Here is a 25305-nt window from a genome sequence, read left to right on the forward strand (position 1 = left end):
CTAAAAACGGGCCCTAAGTTGAATGGGGCTTAACTAACCCAACTACTGGCTGGGCGTGAGCGCCCACATTGACACCCACTACCCGGTACACGGCGCCCACAGGCTCCCCCGGAACCAAACACGCCAAACAGGAGCCAGGCTAAAACCAAATCAATACCTCATCCCTGGTCACCACTCAATGCTTTTGTTCGACTATCATCACCCCTTCCATCCAGGTATGTACATAGCTACCTAGTCAGGATGAAACGCCGTTGACCTTGTCAGAACCATCCTCGACACCATTGTTGTCGATGATCCCCCACCACTTGTCCCAGAGGCCCTTCGTCACCAGAGTCTTCTCGTCCATCGGCGTGGTCTCCTGCAAATACTCGCACACTGCGTTGTCTGCATCTCCCTCGGCGTCAAAGTACATGATACCTGGGACGCTTACTGGGCTGAAGGCTAGTTGCCAGGTTCGATATGTCGGCGGCAGCGATTTGTTGGGTTGGATGATATTCCGATCTAAACAGGCAATTTCAGGTCGAGAAGCCTTGTTCCGTTTCTTCGCCGCCTCTCCCCCGGCCATGTTGAATGTCCCGTTGACAAAAGAGATCTGCTGTTTAGTCCACACACGGGGCATGCGCTTCTTCTCGTATAGCTCGATGGCTGTGGGAAGGCTAATGGTCCCTCGAACCACTTCGGCGACGACGGTCCCCAGGAACACCCCGTCTTCCATGGCAGTGGCGGCACCTTGAGCCTAGGAATGCTCCATCAGCAACTGCGCCCTCAACGGATGATAGGTACATACCATGTGATTTTGCATGCAGTGAGCGGCGTCCCCGAGGAGGACCACGTTCTTGTGCTCGTTGGACCACGACTTCATGGGTGGCAGTACTAGTAACGGCCAGATCTGGGTACTCTTGAGAAGCCCCAGGACTTTGCGCGCAAATGGACTCCAATCCTTGTACAGGTCGCGGAACTCTCCAAGGTCCATCTCCTCAGCCTTTGTGACGACGCGGTCCATCTGGAACATGGCCACCACGTTCAGTTCTCGGCCCGCCGAGAGGGGATAGAGGAGGATATAGCCTCGTGGCCCGATCCAAGCGTCGGCCGTATTTCGCAGCCACATTCGCGCCTCGGGCACTTGGGCAAAAACCTCTTCGTAAGAAAGAACTCCACGGAAAGCCGCAACGGTGGACGCAGCTGTGGGGACCGCTTCTGGAAACAAATTCTGACGGATGGTCGACCTGATGCCATCAGACCCGATGAGCAGGTCAAAGGTATGCTCAACACCATGGACTGTCGTGACTTTGACTCCTTCCTCGGAGGACTGGAGAGATTGGACGCGGGATCCGACGATCAGGTCGACACCGTTCCGTCGAGCACACTCGGTCAGCCCTGCGTGGAGGTGGTCTCTACGGACGACCCTACAACAGAGACTGTTAGTACGTGGGCAACCCAAACAACATGCCGGAGAGGACAGACGAACCAGTGCGGGAACCCGGTGAGCTTGCGGCCTTCCTTCGGATCGAAGCGAGCCAGCAACTCGTCGTCCAACCCCCAAGTGTTGATTTCATCCACGGCAACCAAATCGTCGCCGATGATCTTGTCCACGTCCCACCGAATGAGAATCCGGGACACGTTGGAGAACATCTGGATGCCCGCTCCAATCTCACCCAACTCCCGCGCCGCCTCGAGCAGTGTCACTTTGGCTCCTGCTCGGGCACATGCAATTGCTGCGGTCAAGCCTCCCATGCCGCCTCCGCAGACCCCGACGCGTAGTTTGTTTGATACCATCTTGGGTGACGGTGTAAACGAACTGGTTGATGAAAAGGATTGCTTGTTTGCGAACACTTTTCTCGAAGAAATGGTCGCCTCAGGTGATTTAGTATAGAGCTCGTCTTCCCCCGGACTGTGAAAGCCAGGAAGTCGAATGCGGATAGCAACCAATCAAGTTACAGATGACCCTATGTGGAGAGAGTATAGCATATCAGAGTCTCCTCCATCAAGGACTGAGAAAAGGGGAGATTTATCAAACCTAGTCGAGTTTCAACCTTCCTGCACTGACTCTTTGCCGGGCGTTGTTCAGGGAAGACGCGAACAGAATGAGGCATGGGATGGTCTGCAAGGGGCACCTGTTTTATATATACCCACGCCTCGATGAGTGGCCTCTTGGTCTCAAGCCACCGAGAAATACTTCAGACCCGTTCAATGAGCCCGGCCCGACCGACCCATTTTGCTCTCCCCTCTTCTCAGAACGTATTCTCGCTGGACACTAAGCAACATCCGCTGATGGTGGTGGTGACACGACGATCCCCCCAAGGGTGGGAACAACCGCCTTATAGCCGCGGCTGGTGTGCAAGACACCCACGATCGAATGAATCATGGGAGTCGGCTAGAAGGAGGACTTTGGGAGAGGGCGGGGGATCGTCATCAAAGCCTCACTAGCCCCTGCCATGGTATATTTGGGGTGGCTTTGGATTCTGCCGAGGCCCAAGAAGACATAAGCTGCAAGCAAGCAAGCAAGCAAGCAGTGAGTGGTCTGAGTGACGAGGTCTGGAGCATGAGCGAGTTACCGAGAAGTTGTCAATGAACCTTAACTACCTCTATGCATACACAGGACAGTATGTAGGAGGAGCTAGTGAAAGCACAGGGTCCCAATGCGTGGGTGGGATGTCTAATATTGATTATTACAGTAAATACATAATATTCCATACGCGGATGGAGACATGGACCCGGAGCAGAGACCCGTCACTCGCTCGCTCACTACCTTGTACATGTCTGCGTGCGAGGTATGTATATACAGCGGATACAGACAATACAAGGGAATCCGCGCCTGGATACCAAGGATACTGTTGCCTCCACACGTCCCACGTCGGTAGGCAGACCTATGTACACACGGAATAGTTCTTTGCGAGATGCCTAGGTCCGGCACACACACACACATATACATACCTGCCTATGTATATAACCTTGACAGGGCTCGTGCGAGCAGATGTGTATGGATGGGTATCGGGGAGTCATGGGCTATCAAGCTGCCACATTTTGCACACCACCCTTTACGTGCTCCTCTCAAACCAGCTCCTCAAACCCTCTCATGATGCCCTCCGCCCCGAACAAGATGTCAAAATCCGCGGCCATGCTCGCTGGGAAACACTCTGCCCATGTGCCCAGATGATCCTCCTGCCCCGAGGAGAAGGACTCGACGGCATGGAAGGGACTGGTGGTGCTGGGCCCACCACGGGCCTCGACGCCTCTCTCATAAATCCTCGGGGTATTTTCAAAATTGGCCGTATTGGTGGAGGTAGAGGTTGCTGCCAGGTTCGGAAATGTATTGGAGCAGGAACCTGTCGGCAAGGTGGAAGCTGTCGATGCCGGTGCCGGTGCCGGCGCCGACCCGGCATCCAGCAGCGGTCTTTGGGACGGTGCCACCTTTTCAAACGCTGCTGTATAGTATGCGAAGATGAACCTAGCGGCCAGGTACTTCTCCTGTAACTGCTGCACTACCAGCATGGCGAGGTCGAGGTTCTGGCTCGCTAGGTGCCATTTCATGCCCGTCGATAGGCATTTTGCCACGAAGAGAATCGCGACGACAGAGATGAGCATCGTTACACTGATAGGGTGGCAGCATCGTCAGCATTCGTCTTCTTTTTGTTCTTGACATAGAGAATGTTACAGGAGGTCGTCAATATCGCCAACCCATTGAGAGGCAGATCCACGAGGTTAGATGAGAAAGCGGCGGAGGAAGAGAAAGAAAGTTGTGTTGCCTTGCCTTTCAGGAGGTAGGAACCGGACGAGCTCGAGCTCACTGAGCTTTCGGAAGCCGTCTGTCGCTGCGAATGCCGACAGCTGGCATCCTTCCCACGCGATCCGTGCGCGGATGTCGCTTTCAGGCCGGGTGGGGAGTAAGCCGTCTTGGAAGACGAAGGGTTTGTACATGGTGACCACCGTGACACTGGACACAGGGACAAGATGAAGAAGGCAGTGAGCTTTCCGTGGTGCCAGATCAGAGGAGGCAGGATGGGGATGGGGGAGAGAGATACAAGGGACCACACTCACTGATGGAGGATCTGGATGTAGTATTTGTGCAACGTCATGGCGATGGGCTCATTCAAAGCGGTAAGCGGCGTGTCGACTCGACACCGTGGGTCGAGAGCCACTTGCCAGCGAGCGAGTTTGTCTTCCAGGAGCTCGACCGCACTCCAGGAAATCGGCTCTTGCCGTGGTCTGTATACAGAGGCAAGCACTTCGCCCAAAATCTGGCTCAATTTGACAATCTCCAGAAATATGGGGGCGTAGCTGTTGCACTTGGCCACAATGGCCGCGCTTTCCTCATTCAGGTTTGAGTGGGACGACGACGTAGGGGAGTCGGCCGCGGTGTGCACCAGGTCTTCAAGTGTAAGCTCCTTCACGTCACAGTCTTTGGCGTTGATGCGGAATGCCCGTCCCATCCCCAACGCGATGCATCGGTCCCGGTAGTAGCAACACCACCAGATCCGTCTCCACAGGCTGCGCTGCAACGGAGGCACGTCCGAGCTGCCTGGATCACGGTGGAGGCCGACGCTCTGGCTCAGGCTGATTGCTACGCCGACCCAGTGCCAGCTGTCGGTCCGGTCGTGAGCTTGTCCCAACCAGTAGCCGAGCAACAGGACTGACTGGATCAAGCATATCTTATCAGTTTCGTATTCGAAGTCGTACAGGGCCTGCCAGTAGCAGATCAGCTCCAGTGCCTTAGCCATGGGACAGGATACTCAATCACCTTGGCCCTCTCGTAGAATTTTCTCTTCATATGCATCAGCGACGGCCAGCCTGACCTTTTCAACCCGTCTGTCGAGATAAACTAAAGACCTTGAACTGAGGACGTGTTGATGTATAATACACAGGTTAGGGTAGGTGCTTACGTTGCTTGCAGCAAGAAACATGCTCTGAAGCAAGAGCGGGCTGAGGCTCTGAACACCGCCCGCCTCGTACCGACGACGAAAATCATAAGGGTCAACAATCGGCAGGATCGGGTAGACATAGTCGAAAAACAAGCCCAGGAGCTCGTCCCTCAAGTCATCCGACTCGGTGGAAAAAGCCCCCTTGGCTTGTAGGCACGCGTATTCTTCTGGTGATAGCTGACGCCTCTTTGGTGGAGGAACCAGGTAATGAGCCTTGGAGGCGATGCTCTTGTCTCTGGCGACATGGAAAATGAATCGAAGCGATTGAAGCTCGCCTGAAACTTGCTGCTCAGCTGTTCTCACTCGTGCGAAGCATGGCCAGTTGCAAACCTACCAACGTACAGGGGGACCTTAGCGCCGCTCGTCTGAACAGCATCGACAATGTTCCTATAGGCTTCCACGTTGGCCTTGGACTCATATTCGTCTCGTGATGGAGGTTCTGAGGGCAGACAGATCGGGCGGTTCGAGTCCGTGAGATCCGTGGTAGCCGTGGGGGGGTTTAGAGCATCCGCAGATGGCCCAGCTGAAGATAATGAAGCCGGCGTGACTGCACGGACGTGGGTGTTACTTTTCAGCTTTCGTCGCTTGTGTTTACCTCTGGCAGAGACGTGCAAAGCACATTCAGTCTGGTCTTGCTGGCAGTTGGAGCAGGGCTGGCCAACAAGGACCACGTTGCAGCGGACTTTTCGAGCATGGCACGCGGTGCAAGCGATCGGAGCGCGTCGCTTCTTGCCAGGTCGGCCGTCGGATGTGATTGCAGTAGACATCCGAGAACGTCGTCAGTCTGGGGAAGCTGGGCAAATTGTCAACAAGGCCGTGTCTAGCATGCGGGGAATGGCGACAAATACCGGGGAGACATTCTCGGTTATATGGCTAGGAGGCCGCTTAGATGACCCTCAAGCGCCGTACCCTGAGCCGAGGATATAGCAAGGCAAGGCCAGCAAGGGGCGTGGATGAAGCGGAGTTTGCCCGTCAGAGTCAGCAGAGCAGAGTTGAGGCAATTAGGTGGCAGTTGTGTAATAGAGAGGCAGTCGACGCAGACATAAGCGCAGGACGGTGATGTAAGCGCCCCGCGCTCTACCAAGTCCTGTATGTATGTACTGTACTGTATTTACTGTACTTGCTGTACATACTGTACCTCGTAATTAATACACCACCCATCCTTCTCCACCGACATCGGCGGTCGACAACATATACATAAAACTCGCAATTCCCTCAAGGCCATTACAATGACGAATCCCATATCCCGCGTGACGAGGAGCGACACCGAGAGCAACACCCTCCTGCGAGTATGAGCGCTGTCTGCAGGTCTCGTTGGTCGCAAGCCACGACTTCAATACACGAACTGTACAGACCACTTCGAATCACACACCGCCCGCAACAGCTCGTCAAGCTGCTTCAACATCCCGGTCGTCGATCGTTTCATATGTCAGGAGTCGCGATGGAGAAGAAAGACTGGAGCGCAGCCCAATATCTGAAGTTTGAAGCCGAGCGAACTCGACCGGCCAGGGACCTCCTTGCCCAGGTGCCCCTGACGAACCCCAATCGGGTCGTCGACCTGGGTTGTGGGCCTGGTAATTCGACAGAGGTGCTCTGGAAGCAATTCCCCCAGGCTCACGTCGTCGGTCTCGACTCGTCCCCCGACATGGTTGAAAAGGCCCGAAAGAGACTGCCTGATCTCGAATTTATCTTAGGCGACGTGAGTTCATTCAAGCAGGCGGAATCCGCCGACTTGCTTTACTCCAATGCCGTGTATCAGTGGCTTCCGCACGACAAGCGAATCCCAACATTCATCGACCTGATCAAAACCCTGAAGCCCGGCGGCGTCTTCGCCTTCCAAGTACCGGACAACTTTTCAGAGCCCTCCCATGTTGCCATGCGCGAGGTCGCCGACCATGGTCCGTGGTCTGACACTCTCAGGCGCCTCCAGCCAGCTCGCAAACCATTTCAGTCACCTCAAGAGCTCTACGATCATTTGAAACCCTTTTGTTCAGATATCAACATCTGGCATACGCAATACTACCACATCCTGCAAGACCACAATGCCATCGTAGAGTGGGTGAAAGGAACCGGTCTGAGACCTTACGTGGATCCTCTATCGGCCCCCGACAGAGAAGCCTTCCTCGCTGGATATTTCAAACGAATAGAGGAAACGTATCCCCTCCTTGTCGACGGCAAGGTGTGCTTGCGCTATCCGCGCCTGTTCGTGGTGGCTATTCGAGCTTGATTTCTGTTCCTCTCAGTCCACAAGTTCCGTTTGCCTGGCGGCCTTCCTCCAGGATCGGGTTCCGATTGAACGACGGGCAATCACATCTCAATTTCCTTGCACGGCGTGACCAGCAACCGAATGAATTCCTTGGAGCAGATGCAACAGCCCTCGAGTTCACGCAATCCCCGGTCTTCGTTCTCGGACTTGTCGCACCCTGAGATGGTGACGGTCGATCTGATATGTATTGGTGCACGGATCCTTAGGAGTTGAGCATTTCCAACCCACATGGTCCTCGGCGGCAGTGGCGGCGGCGGCGGCGGCGGCAAGTCTATTGGTCGTCGGGTGCCGTCTTGTGTCACATGTCATGACAAGACTCGCCCACAGATTTCGAGGGGTGGCCACCGACTCGGATGCAGTGTTTTTGGAGCGCTGGGATCACTCTCCCCTCGCTATGCCTGTCGACAGATTTCGTTCGTTTCTATAGGCACGATGTTGTGGACGGCGGAGAAGCCCAGATCGGCTGAAGAAAGGCTGGCCGGGCTCAAAGATATTATAAGAAGATCGTCCTCGACACAAGTCTCCTACTTGAAGCATTGACCAGGGAGGCTGTGACGTCCCACAGGATTTTGTGCGACCCCCAGCGCAACTAGATATGGCACTTGTCTTGTTTGGGAGTGTGGTAGGTGTCAGGGAACGATCGCAGAACTTTATGGGTAAAGTTGGTCAGTCTGTGTGACCATACTCTCACAACCCCATGGAAATGGCGCAGTGACACAAGACGGCTCAAACATATGGATTGCAATGATCGTGGAAGGACAAATGCGAAAGTGTGTATTCTTGGCTGGTCAGAAGGTATGCGTATTGCAGGTACCACGAGCAATGGGAAAATCTGAGAATGGCCTGAATACCGAAAGATGTGCCCGACCAGAACGTGACTGTCCGATTTCTCTTTTCGGTGTTCTTTTCCCCTTTCTTCTTTATCTTCTTCGAGAAGCTGATTTCGGCTGCGGTTGACCCAGCACGCCTGCATCTCTGGTCCTCATAGTTTGGCGGCCATCCATGAAGCTTTGCTTTTGTGGCTCGTCGCACACGAGCAGATGCCCGGCGTGGGCACGCTCCTGGCAATGCCGAACTGAGATCCCACGTGTGCTGTCAAAGTATGACTAGCCGATTTCTCGTGGAGGCAAAATGCAGGTATTCCACGTACCAAGATCAAGCTCGCTCACGCTGCTGAGTTGGATGGCTTCTTTCGGGCCCAACTCGAAGCTCACCGTCGGTGATGGCGATCCCGGTGGGCGGCCTCGTTTGTGGTAGAGTTTCCCGCAGAGATGAAAGAGGTCAGTTTGGTCTTGACCACGGCCCTGGAGGCTCGAGGCCAATGACAGGCCAATTTCTCCGTCGGCGTGGGTTCCTGATGCCATGGCAGCAAGTAGCGGCGCCACTCGACGAGGTGTTTATGGGAGAGAAAGGGAGGTGCTGCGGGAGGGAGGGAGAAAGGGAGACGGTTTAGAAATGGCAGGGCTTGGGAAAAACGCTTCCAGAGAAGAAGTCAAAGGATTTGCATCCCTAATGACCTTTGCTCCGAGAGGTTGTTTTCGACGTGATCTGTCGGCCCTTTTTGTATCTGATGGCCGAGAAGAGGGCCTTGCCTTTTTCTTTCCCACAGCTACAATGTCCGACCAAGCTCGCAGGCGCCAGATCGTTCGAGTAGAGGATCTCTCCCCAGTCCTCCTCGGCACCAGGCCTTGTTGTCGGTACATATGACGCAAGTAGTAGACGTGAGGGAGATCGGATGTCTGCAGAGCAAGCGCTAGGCGTCGTAATTTTTTGTTCATTTGTTCCCGTGGTTTCACGCAAGTCCAGTTTTCTCCCAGTCTCTCCGCCCGATAGGTCGCGGTGCGCCTATGGCAGGTCGTTTTGCTCTGGAGCGGCCTTCCGTCTCGACTCGCCGGTGATCACTGGTGGTGACAAGTCATCACTGCGTTGAGGACGACGTAGATGCACAAGGTACAGTACAGTGCCTGTGACGATTTCTTCCTCGACTTGATCATGAGTGCTTGATCGTTGCTTGGTGACCATGTCGGGAAGGACATGTAATAGCCCCTCGGAGCAAGTGCAGCCTCCATCGAGCTCTATTCCTTTCTTTTGTACCGGTGCTTTGGCTGTTTCTTTGGCTCGATCTTTTGCTCTTTTTTGGCTGTGTCCTAGCTATTCTAAAGACCCCCCTTTTTTTGGGTCCACTTTGAACGTTAATGTTAATTCATCATAGTGATGGCACACTCGAGACTCATTATTCTCGTCTTCTCCAGGCTCAACTTTGTCGAAGTGGGACTTCCATCTCTCCACGAGATTGTATCGAGAAAGAGGCTTCGAACGAGAATAAACTGGCAGTACTCGGGCGTCTCATCGTGGAGCTCCTCCTCGAGTGCGACTGCATCCTAGAACATGTGCTTGTAGGCCTTGAAAAAGTGGGAGCTGTCGGGTTTAAGACCTTTTCTGGTACAGGGCGGGTTGAAGGGCTGGATTTCTGACGCCATCCTCCCTTTTTTCCCCTGCTCCCTGGCATCGAAGGAAGAGCTCTTTTGCAATACGTCACTGTTTAGTGTAGCGCTCAGCACTGGTCAGGATCTCGAGTACTACCTTCGCAGCAGCTTAGAAGACCTTCACCCATCGTGAAAGACACGGGTCCCTTTTCACGCTCTGGAAAGCTCATTCCCACCCTTTACCCCTTTGTCCAGCTCATGCAAGACATAGCGACTTCCGAAATAAGATAATATCAATATCAAACAATCGTGCATTCCATGCTTGAAAGGAGGAAACCAAAGCAACAGAGACATTATTTTGCGTTGATCCCAGTTCGTTTGAGAGTTGGCTTCCACAAACCGAGACCTAGCAAAAAGCGCCAGAGAAGCCATCATTCTGATCCCGAGTCAGTGGCCATCACAAGAAGCGCACTTGGTGCTCTGCCCTGGCCAGAAGCCAATGAGAAAGCACAGCTCTAGTGGTACAGGGGATGTTTTGACGGGCAAATTGCTTTGTTTTCCATGGGCCAAAAATGCTGGAGGTCTCAACTGGCGCACCCAGCATTTCAGGGTCAAACGTCCTTGTGTGAGAAAATGCAGCTAAGATACTTGTGTTTGCCGCTTGTCGTAGATGAGAGAAAGAAAATGTTAGGTTTCAAGGAAGTTGAAAGATGCAAGGGCCCCTGAGCCAGCCAGGCAGTAAGGATCATCGCAAGGCTGCGAGCAAAAGGGACGTCGAGAAAGAAGACGCTCGTTTAAAGCGGCGAGCAGTTTCTATGTCCCACTAGGTAGCGCCGAGGCGCCTCACACATATCCATCACGCTATACTTGCGCCGCTTTAAGACGATCGCTTCCTGCCCGGCCTTTGGTATTATCAGGGATTCAGGTGGCCTTTCATCAGTAGCTAAGTCAGGTCACGTTGAACTCCTGGGAGAAAAACCGGGCAATTCACCTCCCGGAGGCAGTTGCTCACAGGACACTCGTCCAGGCCGTGCGCAACCACCTGTTTCTTATTCTTTACAGACTGTTCCATTCACTCTCCTTCCCAGTGTTTTGAGAGGGCTGCCTAGGGTTAGAGGCACTGGATATAAATCACAAGCCAGGACCGCAGAGCCTTGAATGGACTGATTGCGCTCTTCATTCCCAAACCAAACATCCTCCTCATCCAAAAGGGTTTATGCCAAGGCGATGAAGCCTGTTGTCGTCGAAGAGATATCGCTTGAGTGTCGCTCCATCCAAGTTGGCGTGGTTCTTTTTACGAATGGAAGATAAAAGCTTGATGAGATCGGTGTCATTCTCTTGTAGACGCTCCAAGAAGTCTATCACTTCTATTAAATGCTCAGGATTACACTCGTCCATACCAAGGGACGTGTTTTCGATCACTTTCTCGGGCGATTGGATCATCATAATGTTCCCGAGCGGCTGCAGAGTCAAACTTCGTCCATCCAAAACCATACATATCTCGGGAGAGCCGTACTGGTCTCTCGGATCGTTCTAGGTCAACGAGAAATGCAAGCCATGAAAGGCCTTGATCGTACTTGAGATCAAGGTAGCCCGCATAGAATAGAATCATCGGAAATTCTTTGCTGGCAGGGTGTTGGTTCAGATCATCCATCCGGTGATAGTCGACGTGGTAAATCGCAGGACAGTTGGGCGAATCGCGGAGATTCCAGATCTTAGATCAATACTCAAGTAGCCAGCCATGGCGCTATGAATGTCAAACTTTGGGGTGGTGCAGTCCTCTTCACCTGTTGCATCTACTCCATGTGCTGTGCCTCAGTACCGAATGGAGATATCCCTGGGATCGATGCCCGGTGCGGTGCCGGAATCTCGATGTTTGGGATTTTGTATAGGTGGCAGAGATGTTGAAAGAGAAAAGACTATCCGAGTAGGGCGGAGGCGACAAATACATAGAGGTGCTGGAGGGTATGGCCTCAGCCTCTGGCCCATGTTGAATCAATGCCCTTGGAATCTCTCTGCCATCAGCCAAGTTGACATTGACCGTTGTCACTGCAAGAGGGTGCATATTTCCTAAGGCCATTTTCAGCCCCCTTCATTCCAGGAAATGGCCAGAACCTCCACATCTTCCGTTGGGTCAGATTTCTGCTCCTGACTCTGTCCAGAGGGTGACGCTTAACATTCATATTGCCCAACGGGTGAACAAAACCAATTCTGCACCATCAGCGGGAGGCCGTGGTGGAGTGATCCAGACAATAAGGAAGATGCTGGCTGCCCACAGCCATGCTCCGTAAGTCTTAATCCCTGACGCCTTGGAGGTAGGGGTGCTGGGACACACTGGCTCAAGTATTAGCACTTTACCAAAACTGAGAGCGGACGGAAATTTGTGTCACTAATTTCAGGTTTTTGAAATCTTCGTAAGTATTATGCTCTAATTATTCGGCGTTCAAGCGTAAAGCGTGAAAGACGGCATGCTCTGTGTCATTAAGTTGCATTCCATTTCTTTGAGCCTCTCGGTAGCCCCGGAAGTAAGAATCCATCGCTCAGGGCGGAAGGAGTAAGGGTCTGTCGCCACCAGCGCGAAGAGCTTGGGATCATGGTTGGAGTGGCAGACGGTGGTTCGCCAGTCAGCACGTAAAAGCGGATCGACTGGGGGGGACAAGGCGCAACCCAACTTGGACCCCAATAGGGGACGGAGTAATCATATATTATATCATTCAGCACCCTGGCTGCCCGGAAAAGGGGCCTAGGAGCATCGTTGTGAAATTCTGGGGTTAGAAAGCCGTTACTGTTCGCGGCCTGCAGCAGATCTTGACTGATCCGCACATCAAGTGTGGAGGAGCCTGTTGTCCCAAGATCTCCATCAGATGCATTGCCCAAAGGCCCTCTAGCCAGCAAGCAAGAGGCTTGTCATGCTCAAGCTTATGCAACACATGGCTGCTATCTCCAAAGGAAAGCTGACAGCATTCTCGCTATCCAAAGGTTTCGTGAGGACACGGTCATACACCGTCTGACCAGAACCGTAGCAGAACACCATTCTTACAAACATATTGGGCTCGAACCCACAGCAGGAAACCCCAAGCAAGCTACCTGCACTTCTTTTCACGAGTGAACGCCAATCCAGCGCCGACCAGACCGACAAGTGGCTGAGAACCAGTTCGTCTTTCAGAAATGACATTGATTCAACCCGCTCGCTATGGTAGTATATAACCTTCCGTCACACCTCTGTCACTGAACTGGAGATACCTCACTCAGAGGTTCATGTTCCGGTTGTCTGACATTTACTGGACATTTTACCCGCATTTTACCTATTAACTCAACGGATTGAAAGTCACCTATCACATACAAAGTCAGTCATGTCTCACTGAAGGCTCTCGTCTGTGCTCACATTGCCGCCGTCGCGGGTGAAGTTGCCAGCAAAACACCAGTTCAGGTATCCTCTGCCAAAAAAACGTCAGTCTGGCGGGGAGGCTTTTTGGGTCGTGTCAATTGAGCACTCACCCGTCCCCCTGCAACACAAACGGGCCTGAATCGAAGACATAGCAAGAATACGTCAAAACCGAACCGCTGTTGGGACACGTGCATTCTCGAATGGTCATTGTGCTGTTGACGAGCTTGGATGCGTCGTGCTTGGTGAAGACGCACATGACGTTCTTCCCGGGGTTCTTGGACGACATGTCTCCGATTTGAACTTGTGTCCAAGAGCTTCGAAAATCCTTGTCTGCGCCCGAGTTGAAGATTGCGCCGAAAATTGCGATGCCCACTTGGACTGCGCCCTCAGCTAGATCAGCCACTGCTTGTGCCATTTTTCCTCTTCTTTCTTGGTGACGGAACGCAATATGGAAGTGTTTATTTTTTCGTAAGTGCCAGAAGAAGGGTTGGTGTCGTATATCGTATATGACTCTGAGGCGCTGATGACGATTTCAGAAATCCCGTATCCATCTGAGTCGCAGGAGGTCGATCCGGTCAATATATCGAGAGGGAGACCCCCATGAACTATCCTGGTTGCCGTCATAAAGGTCTAGATGTCGAGACGCTCCCCACCTGACAGAGATCTATCTTTATCTACTATAGTGCCTAACAGCCGCCAGCGGCTGGCGAAGCATTCACTCCCCTTGCCCCATGGACAAGGGGGCTATTCCGAATCCCAAAGGTACCATCTTTAGGGAGGAAATCCCGATCGGGGTATGCTCTCTGCACAACGGACTGAATCCTGAACGCTTTTAGGGGAAAAGGGCGAGTCATAAGCTGACTGTATTACCTCGAGAACCACCAGCTGATCGGAGTTAATATGAAGGTGCTAAAGAGTAAGCCGCCTCCTTAACCATGCGTGTACAAGCGTCTTTCCCACACCGCCCCTCAATGGCTGTGCGATGGGACTGCCATTGGTGGCCTGGAATACAAGTCACGGCCCCCACAGGGCTGTTCTATACCGCCAATAGGTTTCGGGTGGGGTCAGCAGATTATCGTCAGGAATAGTACTTCAGGCTCCTCTAGGATCTGGCACAGGTCGGGTGGGCTTGTGGCGGGGGTTTCTGCTGCCTCGATCCGACCTTTATCAGACGGTGATGACACAGCCCATGCTTGTAGTCATTTTTAGGTTTGGGGACGAGACATCGACAGTCATATGGCTCTACAGACATATAAGAACGGACCACCCGCATATCAGAAGCGTTTGATTTGCCATCCAGCGGTCACTTATTGTCGTCCAAGACATCAAATCGCGTTTTCTATCCGCATACCGAAGAAGGACACCAGACATCCATCATAAATCATTATCATGAACGGCCACGACGAGTACGGCCATGATGGCGGTGAAGAACACGACGGATACGACTACCAAGAAGGGCAAGGCGAAGACGACGGCCAGGGCATGGCTGGCCACCTGGGAATGGGCCTCGAAGGGCAAGAAGGACAGGACCCCGACGTGGCACACCTGACGCACCTGGTGGTCAAACTGATCATGGAGCCGCAACCGGGCCCGTCGCACGTCCCCAAGCCGCAGCACGCACACTCGAGATTCGCGCAGGACCCTCATCACGCTGAAGCGATGATGCTGCTAGACAAGATTGCTTGTGAGTATCTCTATCCCCCCCCCCCCCCTTACAGCTTCTGTATTTGGCTGGAGATCCCTTTTTCGTTTCTCTGCTCCCCTTCTCGATATTTTTGGCTGACGAGACCCGATGATAGCCGAACCGATCCACGAGGCCCACCTAGAAAGCATGATCCACGTTGGGCTTTTGCTGCTCGCTCGGCTGGCGAAGAAAGTCGGCATGACGGCCGGCCATGACGCTCAAAGTATGGGCATGGGCATGGGCATGGGTATGGGTGCGGGCGCGGGCGCGGGCGCGGGCATGGGCGCCGACCCAAGCCAGATGGGCCATGGCGGCATGGGAGCCCACGGTGGGGAGGAAGGCGAAGGCGAAGGGGAGGAAGGTGAAGGAGAAGAAGGCTGCTAGGCTCTCCAGTAAGGGGACCAGAACGGGGATCCCTGTAACTTGTCACTTTGGAGCAGGAATCGCCCGATATCACCGGCACGGAACCAAATTCTTCTAGAGCGGGGTGGTAAACAATTCAGCATTGCGGTTCCTTGTGGTTTAGCCCGAGTTTATGTCTTCTGATGTATATCGTCACTCAAATAGTTGTTCCCACGGGTGCTTGTCTACAGAAAGGGAATTCAAAATTGCTTGCACAGAGAGCGCACGCGCGCGCGTGTGTGTTTGTGTGCATGCTTGTGCATCTCTCCAGAAATCTCCTGAGGAGACACACACGCCTATGCCAGTCTACTAACAGTGCCTAATGCTCCTCCAACCATCGGCGGGAGACATTTCAGATCTCTCTGTCCAGAAACGGAAGGAAACGAGGCCCCGTGCCGGTCGGGACTCCTTGCAGGCCCGCTTGAGCTACGATCCGGTCAGTCGGAGGGCCCGTGGCGAGGAGGAGCTGAGGAAATGCGGCTGAGCGCGCAGGGGGTTGATTGATGTGTGTGTATGCGAGAGAGAGAGATGGAACCAATGCCACAGCTGGACGGGCGTTCTATAACGAGGCGCGGTGAGACTGATCGTTCTGTCCTTTCTGTGTGGGAGTCGCGGCGCAGCCGAGACGCAAGTAATCTTAATCATAGCCTATCTAGGTATGTAAGTTGTGTATACCGCTCTTACTTCGTTCGTACTGGCACAGGTCCACACATATAAGCGGCCCCTAGCCGAGAGAGGTTTGGTTTGGGGGCGAGCCCACAGAAGGCTTGGTGCGAAGCTTGACGAGGCTTATAGTGATAGCTGGCCCACTGCAACGGTGAGATTGGGTGACGATGATGATGCTTGATTGCTGACACCACGATGGTCGAGCATTTCTCTTGCTCCTTCAGCCATGGGACCCCCTGTGATCTGACAGGAATCCTTCGTCTGCGGGCCACCGATTAATGTCCAGCCACGAGGATTGTCGCTTTTGCGGCCGCGGCAGCGGGTCGAGCGCTGACCCGCGGCAAAAGAACGCGCCGAGCAAGGTCTTGCCTCTGATTTCGTCCATGGGGGGAGAAGACAGAGAGAGCAGGTGGCATTCCAAGAAAGAAGAGACATACACCAGGTCGCTGACGGGGGAGAATAAAAACATTAAGAAAGGCTGTCGTTTCGATGAAAGGCATATAGACATCCCCAGCCCAGGGGTACACCGCACTCCAGAGGTAAAGGGTGAACGCTGTGTGCTTGGAAAAGGTTGAATATTGGCCTTACCAATGTATAATGCTGGAAGACCCCAGTACTACCACTGCTGGGTGGAGAAATAGCTCGAGCGAGTCACCCCAGAAGTAAACTGGGGTCAAAATAAACAAAGAGTGTCCCGGCTCATCGAACACTGAGCCCGGCCGACCCGTGCCACAAAGCAAGGCATTAGTCTCACATCTGGGCGGGAGTCGCTGTTGTAGCTGTTGTACCGTTCCCGCAGACAAGTTCGCAGCATCCTAACACAGAACAAATGGGCGTACCCAGGGGTTGACCCATACGTATATCCTCCATTCGCATCCAGAAGCGACTTTGCGCCTTACCACGGCGGCCCCAAACCTGGCAGTCCCAGATCTTGTTGCTTCACGCCATCTGGGTCTCATGGCCTGGTAAATCAGATATGCCAGAATCGACACCGTCCTTGCCACTGCGGCAATGATTGGCGGCATTGACAAGCCCCGGCAGCGTGGGCGCTGGCTCTTGGTGTCATTGTCGAGTGACCATTGCTCCGAGCACAAATTTGCTGCACCTGATCTATGCTGACTTACTCGCATCCTACACTCCTTTATACCATAGCCATTTGCCTAGATGGGACAGATGACAGACACGCCTTTTTCATCCAGCAGCCTTGGACGAAGAACCTCCCCTGTAATCAGTATCTTGTTCATTAGAACTGATGCGCTCCAGATCGGTGTCGGGATCGCAATCGGATTTCGTGTCCAGCTCTGTCGGCGCCTGACTGTGTAGAACTGTATCCGGAGTTTCCATGGCTTGGTTCAGGCTCATACCTGCCAGACGTTGATATTCCTTGTCCTCTCTCAACATGTCCTGCACGGCCTCTTCTTCCAGGCGATCTAACTCCGCTCTTTGAGTGGCGATGTCTCTTAATTTCGACGTGACGTTCGACTCGAGAAGGTCTTTGTACCGCTTCAACTCGCCAAGTGTGAGTTGAGTATCGAGGCGAAGGCGGCTAAGCTGCCGGGTACAAGAGTCATGTTGAAGGAGTCGAGCTAGGGCCTCTGCATCCACCATGAACTGCTCGAGGCGATTTGCACTGACCCGCAGTCTGTGTACGGCAGTGTGCCGGAGCTGGGTAATGGAATCGAGCACTTGTTCCAATGGTTTCCCAAGTGCCTCTAGGTCTCCCTGCAAAAAATTATCTTTATGAAGGAGGAGGACTCGTGGCCACCTATTCAGCTCCGCAGACTCTGGACAGTCCCATCCCTCCCGCTCCACAGCCTCTTTTATCGCTCGCATCCCAAATTCGTGACATGCCCGTTCCAGAATGCCCTGTACTTTGACGAGCAATTGGTGCTGTGTCTGGAAAGGCAGGTAAACAGGATACAGTGAAGGGACATTAGCGACCGGGTAACAGGAAGGGCGCTTGCCAGAGGGTCCAGGCAACTCGTGAGGTACTGTAACGGATATTAGCAGTGAAGTCTAGACGCGAGGCCCAGACGTACCAGAGTCTAGAGGAGCATTCTGGGCTGGAAGAAGATCTTGGCTTTGTGGGATGGTGTCGTTGGATCTCTCGCCCTCTGTCAGTATTCTGATGGCGTTGGCTTCGCTCCTTGCAGCTTCTGCTTCTGAGGCTGAACGTTCGGCGGTTTGGGCTGGTGAGACTTGGAACACCTCTGGAAATCGAATTTTTGCTTTCAGTGTCGATTCGAAGATCTGCTGCTCAAGGAGAGATCGCGCCACATTGCACACGTTGTCGATGTTATGCTCTCTTATGAGATCTCTCACGTCACTTCTTTTCTGCACCTTCTGGACGAGTTCGCGGACCTTCTTCGGTCTGCGCACCTGCGCATCGGCACCTTTAAAGGTGTTTCTTAGAGCAAGGTAGACCACTCTTTCGTCGGGAGGGTTCGTCATGGTGGAAGTCCGCAGGTTCGGCGAGGCTAGGTAGGAGACGGTCCAAGGAGTGATGGTGGTATTGACATGGGATGTGAGACATGCTCTGCCCAGGCAGACACGGTCCTTGATTCATGATCTGTGATTGGATCAGCTCGAGCTCGAGCTTCACCAAATAAGAGTCTCCGCCAATGTATCTCCATTGGGGATTGGGAGGGGGCGGAAAATACGTGTTTCCACGGACCAAATTAGAAGTTGAACGCGGTGTTGTTGCAAGTGTTGAGGGGTCTTCGTGAGAGCTGTAAAGTCTCCCCGCGTTTGGGCGGCCACTAACCCGGCTAGCCCCACTGCAATTCTCCTTCCAAGAGGAGCCGCCTTGGCCCATTGGCCGGGAAGACATGTGCTTTTGTTAATTCTTCGCCCGTCAAGAAGTAAAAAGGGATTGGGCTCTTTGGGGTTTTTTTGGCTGGCAAGACAAGTTGGGGCAATACCTGGTCTCCAGAATGTGATTGGATGGATCCCTTTGCTGCTGGCCGGATTTGGCAATTTTCTTGCGATTGGCTCTTGCTTGGGAGGCACATGTAACTCATACCACTATATCCACTGCTTGTCGTCATCGTGATCAGGAGGCTGCCATTGGATTCAAAGGCGATGGAACACATGAAACCTAGATGGCAGACACTCGGCTGCTGTATGAGCTTACTCACTTTGACACTGCAGCCCAAGAGCAAGTCCGCACTTGCCAGAACCATCAATACTAGCACTGGTGCTGTTCACAGTTCCCGCAACCTGGTCGACAAATCTATTTCATTATTCTCCCAAGGACTCTCGGATCATCCCGTTGTTATAGAGATCCATTAATATTTCCGGCTATTACTCTTCAAGAAGCACACAGAGGAATCCGGTTGTCCCTATCGTCCTAGACCCCCTGGTTAAACCGTGATCCAAGGGCCATCCAGTACATCTATGGCCATGATACTTTGGCCTCGGTGTCTGGAGCCAGATGTCTTCAAGCCGAGACGCTGGCTCAGGGAGTTCTGAGAAGGGCCAACAGCCGTTTTTCATCGCTTCCTGCACAGGCGCAAAAGGTTGTATTGGGAGGAATATCAGCGACCCAGGACAGAGTGTCCTGGTCTCTGCAGGTGCAGTATCCAAATCATCAGCTTGTGCGAGCACAAGTGTGAAGGAGAGTGAAGAATATATATTATATTTTTATTTATTGCAACAAACCGAGAACCAAAGAGGTTTAAAATTCCCCGGCCGCCAAGAGATCATACATAATAGTACTAGCGCAGTCTCGTCACAGTTTCTGGTGCGGAGAAGATGGAGTTTGTGGGCTGCATTGTTTTCCACCGCTGCATTAATTTTTTGTTAGCACACCATATAGACCAGCCGACTCATTCCTGGCAGAAGGGACAGCCAGAGATACAACCATGGACACAAACATGGGAGATGCGGGGACGCACGTGTTGATCCCAGCCTCAAATGTCCCAGACCAGGCACAAACAAAAGCAGGAAAACTGTACGTCTTTTGCCGTTGCCTCCCACAGCGCAACCTCAATAGTTCACCTGCACTGACACTTGTTCACGCCAGACCGACGACCGTGGAGAAACCTACTCCGTACATATATGAGCTCGGCTATCTGACAGCAATCGACCCAAACCCTCTCCCCGCCACTTCACACCTGCTCTCTCAGTCCCTCGCCGAGCGGAATGAGGGGCTCCGACACATCGCCCGCGACGGCGCCCAGTCGCTCCTCAACACCCTACTCACGACCTGCCCGATTCAGTCGACGCCGGAGGGTCTCTTCATGACCTTGCCGGTGCCGCAACATTACCTCCCGCGATGGAAGCCGCTGCCGAAGCCGAAGCCGCCGACGAAGTGGGAACTGTTCGCCCGCAAGAAAGGCATCGGCAAATTCGGGGGCAATCTGAAAGGCGGGGCCGCGCAGGAGGAGAGGCGGAAAAACCTGATCTACGACGAAGAGAGCGGCGAGTGGGTCAAGAAATGGGGGTACCGGGGACGGAACAAGAAGGACGAATCAGAGTGGTTGGTCGAGTTGGACGACGACGCCGTGAGGAAGGAGAAAGCTGGTGGTGACAGTGGCGAGGGCAGGACCGTCAGAGGGGAAGGGAGGAGGGAGAGAAAGGAGCGGATCAAGAGGCAAGAAAGGCGGCAGAGGAACAATGAGCGGAGAGGTAGAAAAGGTGGAAGCATGGGATGAGCGTGTACAGTAACACGAACATTGACGGATGCCCAGATGCGATATGACTTGGTATGGGAATTCCACGCCTGGCCGCCTCGGGACTGCGTCCATTGTCCAGCAAGCCAGCTAAAGAATAGCTGCACCAACCGGCTTCTGAAACGGCAGAAAGCGGTGCTTCTCCCGGTCCTCAGCCTGCGGCAGAGATACATGCTTGCAGTACTGGGGATCTCGATATAGTCGAGTCGACCAAGTGGACCGAGGCAAGACGATCTCACACGGCTCTGTGCTCGCTGAAGGAAATATGTTTGCAAAAGGTCAGCTGCATGCCGGCGTGGGCAGGAACTTGTTGCGCAGATGGTGAAAGGATATTCGAAATGATGGGCTTTGAAAAAATCCGATGGTAGACATCATCGGAAGCCGCCCTCTGCGTTCGACTCGAGGGCCTCACAAATCTATGGTCTTAAATGTCACTTCGTCTCCTCCTATTCAACCCCACCGGCGCTGCCCGCCACGTCCAGTCCCAAATCTTACATCCGCCTAGTCATACAAGCAGAGCTTGGCTCTGCACCGTTCTCTTGCGTAGTCTCTGGCTGGTTTATACCATTCCCCTCATGAATCTTCATCATTGTTTCGAGGCGAAAGCCACAAGAAAGCCACAGCGCAATGCAACCACAAAAAAAAAGCAATGCTAAGTAGAAATCAAGTAGATAGATAATACAAGATATGTCCTAGAGCCGTCCAATGCCAAACAATCGTCGTAGGTAGGCGTATCCAAGAAGGGCATCAAAATGAAAAGGGACATGCTTTGGTCCATAACGCGTCACCACACAAACAAGAATGCTCGGGTGAAAGCTCACCAGGTCAACAACAGGTATCCCCAGGCATCACATTCTAATGGGAGAGAGCCCTGTCAGCTCTGGCAATTTTTGATCAAGCGACATTTTGGGGGGCTCTGGCGTCACCATTCGGGGTACAGCGGGCACCGACTGGCTAGGCGTATGTGCACTGTTGGATCTGTCCCTGGCACTTCCACCCTGAGACAGGCTCCGCTGCTTTGTCCTGGGAGCCGTTGACTTGCGATGTGCCGCGGCATCTGCGGTTCGAGGAGGGACGGGCTGCTGCGCAGATGCCTGCTGAGAATTTGATGGTGGCGGCTGACACGGCGGTTGTTGCTGTTGCTGACTGCTGCCGCTGGAAGAGATGGCTCTCTCATCGATCGCCAGGTCCTCGCTTTCGTTGATCGAGCCTTCCCGCTGGTACCGATATTCTTCTTCCAGGTACTCCTTTTCAGTCCAGCAGCCTTGCCAGCAATTCTTCCAATCCATGACGAGAAATTGAAAGCAAAAGGCATCGATCTTCAGGCAAGGCTGAAAGCAGATGCACAAATTTCGATAGTCCATTTTGTTCCTCTCAGCATAGCTGTTGAGTAGACTGAGGTGGCATGTGATGGCGAATAGCAGGTAGTAGTTGAATGGCGGCAAACGCGATAGTTCGTCTTTCAACAATTGAGGCGCTGAAGTGGCCCCGGCGCACTGGGTAGCAATCTTGTTTTGGATCGCTTTGGGAAGGATCTCGTCAGGCAACTCTCGCAACCAGGATTTAAACATTGAGCCGATGGTGTTGATATCATACAGTTCGGGTTCGTCAAAGAGGTTGATATCGTACTCGGTGTCAAAGCGCCGCTGCCAGTGTTTCACATCTCTGTTGCTGCCAGGGATCCGATACAGGCCTTCTTCTTCGGCGCCATTCATATTGAGGTAACTGGACAAATGATTAGTACAAGCAATAGAAGACGGAGAGAAATCAACATACTCAATGCAACGCCATGGCAAGGCCGGCATCCAGAATTCGGTCTTATCCTTGGATGACTCCAGACGTCGTGCTATCCTGGTTTTCCGGGTTTGCTTAACAAGTGGCAGGTTGATTGTTGTGCATACGTAATTGTCATCCGTGACCATCAGAGTTTCGCGTTCATTACTGCTCCCACTCCGTGTGATCTTGCCAAAAAAGCCCTTCCCAGCCTTGCCGATGCGGTCTCCCATGCCTTTGCCAGTCTGCCCAAGGTTCGATAAGATTTGAAGCGTTGTCCCATCTCGGAAGGAATGGGACACAGGTATACCCGCCGTCGGCCGATCTCTCTTCATTGACTGCGAGTCGTCGCGGGTCTGTCGATCTACTGAGCGATTTCGCACGGTTGCACCACTCTCAAGGCCAAATGCCCTCTCTCGGTGGTCGAACTTGATGGGTGCAGTCCTTGGAGATGTCTCAATGTGGTCATTGCCGGAATTAGAGGTGTCCAGCTGCAGATGACTTGGCGGCGGGTGCTTCTGTTTGGGTGCTGTTTCCTCCAGTTTCACGGTCTTGGTCCTTGCGAGAATGCCGCCAAACTTGGATTTCGTCTTTTTGGTCGCCGGTGGTGGCTCTAGAGCGGGCTGGAAAGGGATTGATTCCGCCGAAGCTGGGAGCTCAATCTCATTGCTGGGACTATTGCTTGATGCAACCTTCGGCAACTCTGGGGTTGATTCTTGCTTTTTAACCGAATGTAGGGACCTCTCTTTTGAACTAGCCCGGCTCCTTGTGTTTGGTTTCTCTCCGTTCTCTGGAATGCTAGTCTCCGAAGCATGCAGTCTGTGGGAGGATTTCGAAGCCATTAGGTTGGAAAAGAAACCCTTGGAGGGATCTCGGGCATGTTTTGGTGACTGAGGAGCTGGTGAGGGAGGCAATTCGGGCATTGCTGTTATACGCGGAGACCTGGGTCCTGTACGCGAGCCATCGTTTCCATCGTCTTGAGATACAGACACTTGATGCGACATGAAAGAGGGTGGAGGGCCCTGCAAATATGGGGAGGTCGGGGCCGATCGTGGAGTGTGAGGAGAGCCCGTCGAGCGAGGGCTCAGTGTCGCAGGGGACAGACCATTAATATCGTCATTGTTGTCGGGAGCCAAGTTGAGATGGGGCAGAGTCGGCGCTTTTGGCATATCTGCAGCTCCCTAGAATGTCATTCACAGGGCCCACTGCAAGTAACCGGCCGTGTTTTTGAAGTTGGACAAAGCAGCAGCTGGCGCCAGATCACCGGGACCTGCTATGTTCTCCGTCGGATATGTTGCCTCTCCGTACCACCTCTTCTGCAATGACAGATAGCCCTCTGAAGGTTATGGAAGGGCCTTGACAAGACACACTAGATGAATCGACGTGCAAGCGTGAAAGACGTGGTATCGCGCAGAGGCTGCTAGTTTTGACAAGGCGGTTCGCGCGATCGATGAAATGCCACGTACTCTAATTGATTGCTGTGGGCTTGGAGCCAGGTGTCGGCAAACAATTTGTGTTTTGCGGACCCGGGATGTCAAGTATTCTGCCCGCTATCCAACAAATATTTCGTAACAGAGGGCTGGTCGTTGATTTGTAGAATTCCAATGGTAGTTGGGAAAGAGATGCTGGGTGCAGGAAGACTCTGCAGCCGCGTTCAAGGGTTTGGCTCAACTGGGGGACACGCTCCTCATCGGACAGCTCTTCATTGCCAGACGTGCTCGTGTGACGGACGGGCTGACTGCCAATATCGCTGGGTGGCCTGCGTTGAGGGCGGCTAACAAAGGAGGACGTCGAGGAGGATCCAAGGAGCGACGGCAGTGAAGGATCAAGATGAGCACAGGACAAAACTAAAGGACTAGAAAGCACGAAGACCAAGCCCCCAAAGAAGTTCGACCAACAGGCTATAGGCGTATAAGAGTGTAGAGTTGGTACGGTTTAAGGAGGTATGGTGGTCTGGCGGTTGTGTGGGATGGATGATGGTGGTGTGCAGACAAAAAAGCAAGGGCCGACGAACGCACGACACGACACGACTGGACTGGTGCCAATGGTGGGTGGAGGACAGACGGAACCAAGCGGTGAGAGGGAATGAGGGGACCGGGCTTGTAGGCTTAGAGCACGACTGAGGGGCCAGGAACAGGAATCGGAGGTCAAGGGGGGTGGAAGGCCCTGCCTGACTGCCTGGTTTTCTTTTTTTTTTTCCTTCTCTCTTGAGGTTGGAGGTGTCGCAGCAGGCGAAATAGCTAGTGACTGCCTAGTAATCTAATAATCTGCTTGGGGAGTGTTTGGTGCTGGTGTTGGTGCTGGTGTTGGTCAACGGGCTATTACTACATAGGCTGCATGGTTTGGTCCATGGATGGGCACAGAAAGGTCGACGACACTGCCAACACCACCAAGATCCCGCGCCGCCCTGCACCACCGTTGTCAGAAGGATTCGTCAACCCTCTGCATGACCATCTTCTAGCGCGGCAGGTAATGATTTTCGCGGTTGCCCTGCTCCTGCATGCTTGTTTTTTGCACTTGGTGTACCGAGTAGAATTGAATTAGTTAGCTAGCGTCTGCATAACGCAAGCATGTGTGTGGGGGGATGAGCAGCTGATGCCCAAGCTTCATCCTCTCACACGGAGTTTACGGGACACGATGGGGACAGATGGCGACTTCAAACACGGCGTCAGGTGGTGGTGAAGCAGGCACTCGCCTGGGGCGCCATGTTTTGGCAGCTTTGGCGCCGATAAACTGAGGTTCGGTGCCCACCATCTGGGTTTCACCGGCGAAGTTACTTGCAGGTGGGCCCTGTTAGAGGATCCCACTAGTGAGGTCCTGATGGCCTAGCCCTTCAAAGTGGAAGCCCCCTTGAGTTGCCCCTCACAGGCACCCGACAGTGGCCAGGGGCACAGAGACATGCAGGCGGCTGGAGCCGGGGGGCACCCCAAGTCAATTAGGTAAAGCCCGGAAGCTAAGTGTGCAGGAACAAAGAGGAAATCCGACAACAGGGCTTGCAATGTGTGAGATCTAGTCTAACTGCGAATCAACACGAAGAGAAGAGGGCGAAAAATGACCTCAGCAGAAAGCAAGGAATTTGCTCGTCTTCTGCTTGTTCGTTGGTGGCCT

At 53.3% G+C, this 25305-nt stretch overlaps 10 protein-coding genes across 10 annotated transcripts; 3 read left to right on the plus strand and 7 right to left on the minus strand.

Annotated features, from left to right (window-relative positions):
* Positions 1-235: 235 nt before the first annotated feature.
* On the minus strand, positions 236-1776 carry AYL99_10748 (hypothetical protein; the record flags this gene model as incomplete). Its single annotated transcript, XM_018842254.1, has 3 exons — positions 236-736; positions 788-1406; positions 1469-1776. 3 exons carry the CDS (start codon positions 1774-1776, stop codon positions 236-238), a joined length of 1428 nt encoding a protein of 475 aa, XP_018688415.1.
* A 1275-nt stretch (positions 1777-3051) lies between these two features.
* Positions 3052-3585, minus strand: AYL99_10749 (hypothetical protein; the record flags this gene model as incomplete). The annotated part of the gene is made up of 1 exon (XM_018842255.1): positions 3052-3585. The coding sequence occupies one exon, from the start codon at positions 3583-3585 to the stop codon at positions 3052-3054; it is 534 nt and encodes a 177-aa protein (XP_018688416.1).
* A 117-nt stretch (positions 3586-3702) lies between these two features.
* AYL99_10750 (hypothetical protein) lies at positions 3703-5686 on the minus strand (the record flags this gene model as incomplete). The annotated part of the gene is made up of 5 exons (XM_018842256.1): positions 3703-3934; positions 4039-4682; positions 4739-4819; positions 4881-5194; positions 5254-5686. The coding sequence occupies 5 exons, from the start codon at positions 5684-5686 to the stop codon at positions 3703-3705; spliced, it is 1704 nt and encodes a 567-aa protein (XP_018688417.1).
* A 674-nt stretch (positions 5687-6360) lies between these two features.
* AYL99_10751 (hypothetical protein) lies at positions 6361-7146 on the plus strand (the record flags this gene model as incomplete). Its single annotated transcript, XM_018842257.1, has 1 exon — positions 6361-7146. One exon carries the CDS (start codon positions 6361-6363, stop codon positions 7144-7146), a length of 786 nt encoding a protein of 261 aa, XP_018688418.1.
* Positions 7147-8167: 1021 nt separating this feature from the next.
* AYL99_10752 (hypothetical protein) lies at positions 8168-8549 on the minus strand (the record flags this gene model as incomplete). Its single annotated transcript, XM_018842258.1, has 2 exons — positions 8168-8277; positions 8336-8549. The coding sequence occupies 2 exons, from the start codon at positions 8547-8549 to the stop codon at positions 8168-8170; spliced, it is 324 nt and encodes a 107-aa protein (XP_018688419.1).
* Positions 8550-12919: 4370 nt separating this feature from the next.
* Positions 12920-13414, minus strand: AYL99_10753 (hypothetical protein; the record flags this gene model as incomplete). Its single annotated transcript, XM_018842259.1, has 3 exons — positions 12920-12943; positions 12997-13048; positions 13110-13414. 3 exons carry the CDS (start codon positions 13412-13414, stop codon positions 12920-12922), a joined length of 381 nt encoding a protein of 126 aa, XP_018688420.1.
* Positions 13415-14388: 974 nt separating this feature from the next.
* On the plus strand, positions 14389-15067 carry AYL99_10754 (hypothetical protein; the record flags this gene model as incomplete). Its single annotated transcript, XM_018842260.1, has 2 exons — positions 14389-14683; positions 14799-15067. 2 exons carry the CDS (start codon positions 14389-14391, stop codon positions 15065-15067), a joined length of 564 nt encoding a protein of 187 aa, XP_018688421.1.
* Positions 15068-16942: 1875 nt separating this feature from the next.
* AYL99_10755 (hypothetical protein) lies at positions 16943-18202 on the minus strand (the record flags this gene model as incomplete). Its single annotated transcript, XM_018842261.1, has 2 exons — positions 16943-17742; positions 17791-18202. 2 exons carry the CDS (start codon positions 18200-18202, stop codon positions 16943-16945), a joined length of 1212 nt encoding a protein of 403 aa, XP_018688422.1.
* Positions 18203-19614: 1412 nt separating this feature from the next.
* Positions 19615-20406, plus strand: AYL99_10756 (hypothetical protein; the record flags this gene model as incomplete). The annotated part of the gene is made up of 2 exons (XM_018842262.1): positions 19615-19703; positions 19776-20406. The coding sequence occupies 2 exons, from the start codon at positions 19615-19617 to the stop codon at positions 20404-20406; spliced, it is 720 nt and encodes a 239-aa protein (XP_018688423.1).
* Positions 20407-21272: 866 nt separating this feature from the next.
* Positions 21273-23366, minus strand: AYL99_10757 (hypothetical protein; the record flags this gene model as incomplete). Its single annotated transcript, XM_018842263.1, has 2 exons — positions 21273-22149; positions 22201-23366. The coding sequence occupies 2 exons, from the start codon at positions 23364-23366 to the stop codon at positions 21273-21275; spliced, it is 2043 nt and encodes a 680-aa protein (XP_018688424.1).
* Between the last annotated feature and the right edge of the window lie 1939 nt (positions 23367-25305).

This window comes from Fonsecaea erecta (genome assembly GCF_001651985.1).
Source record: "Fonsecaea erecta strain CBS 125763 chromosome Unknown Scaff12, whole genome shotgun sequence".
In the NCBI taxonomy this organism is placed as follows: Eukaryota; Fungi; Ascomycota; class Eurotiomycetes; order Chaetothyriales; family Herpotrichiellaceae; genus Fonsecaea; species Fonsecaea erecta.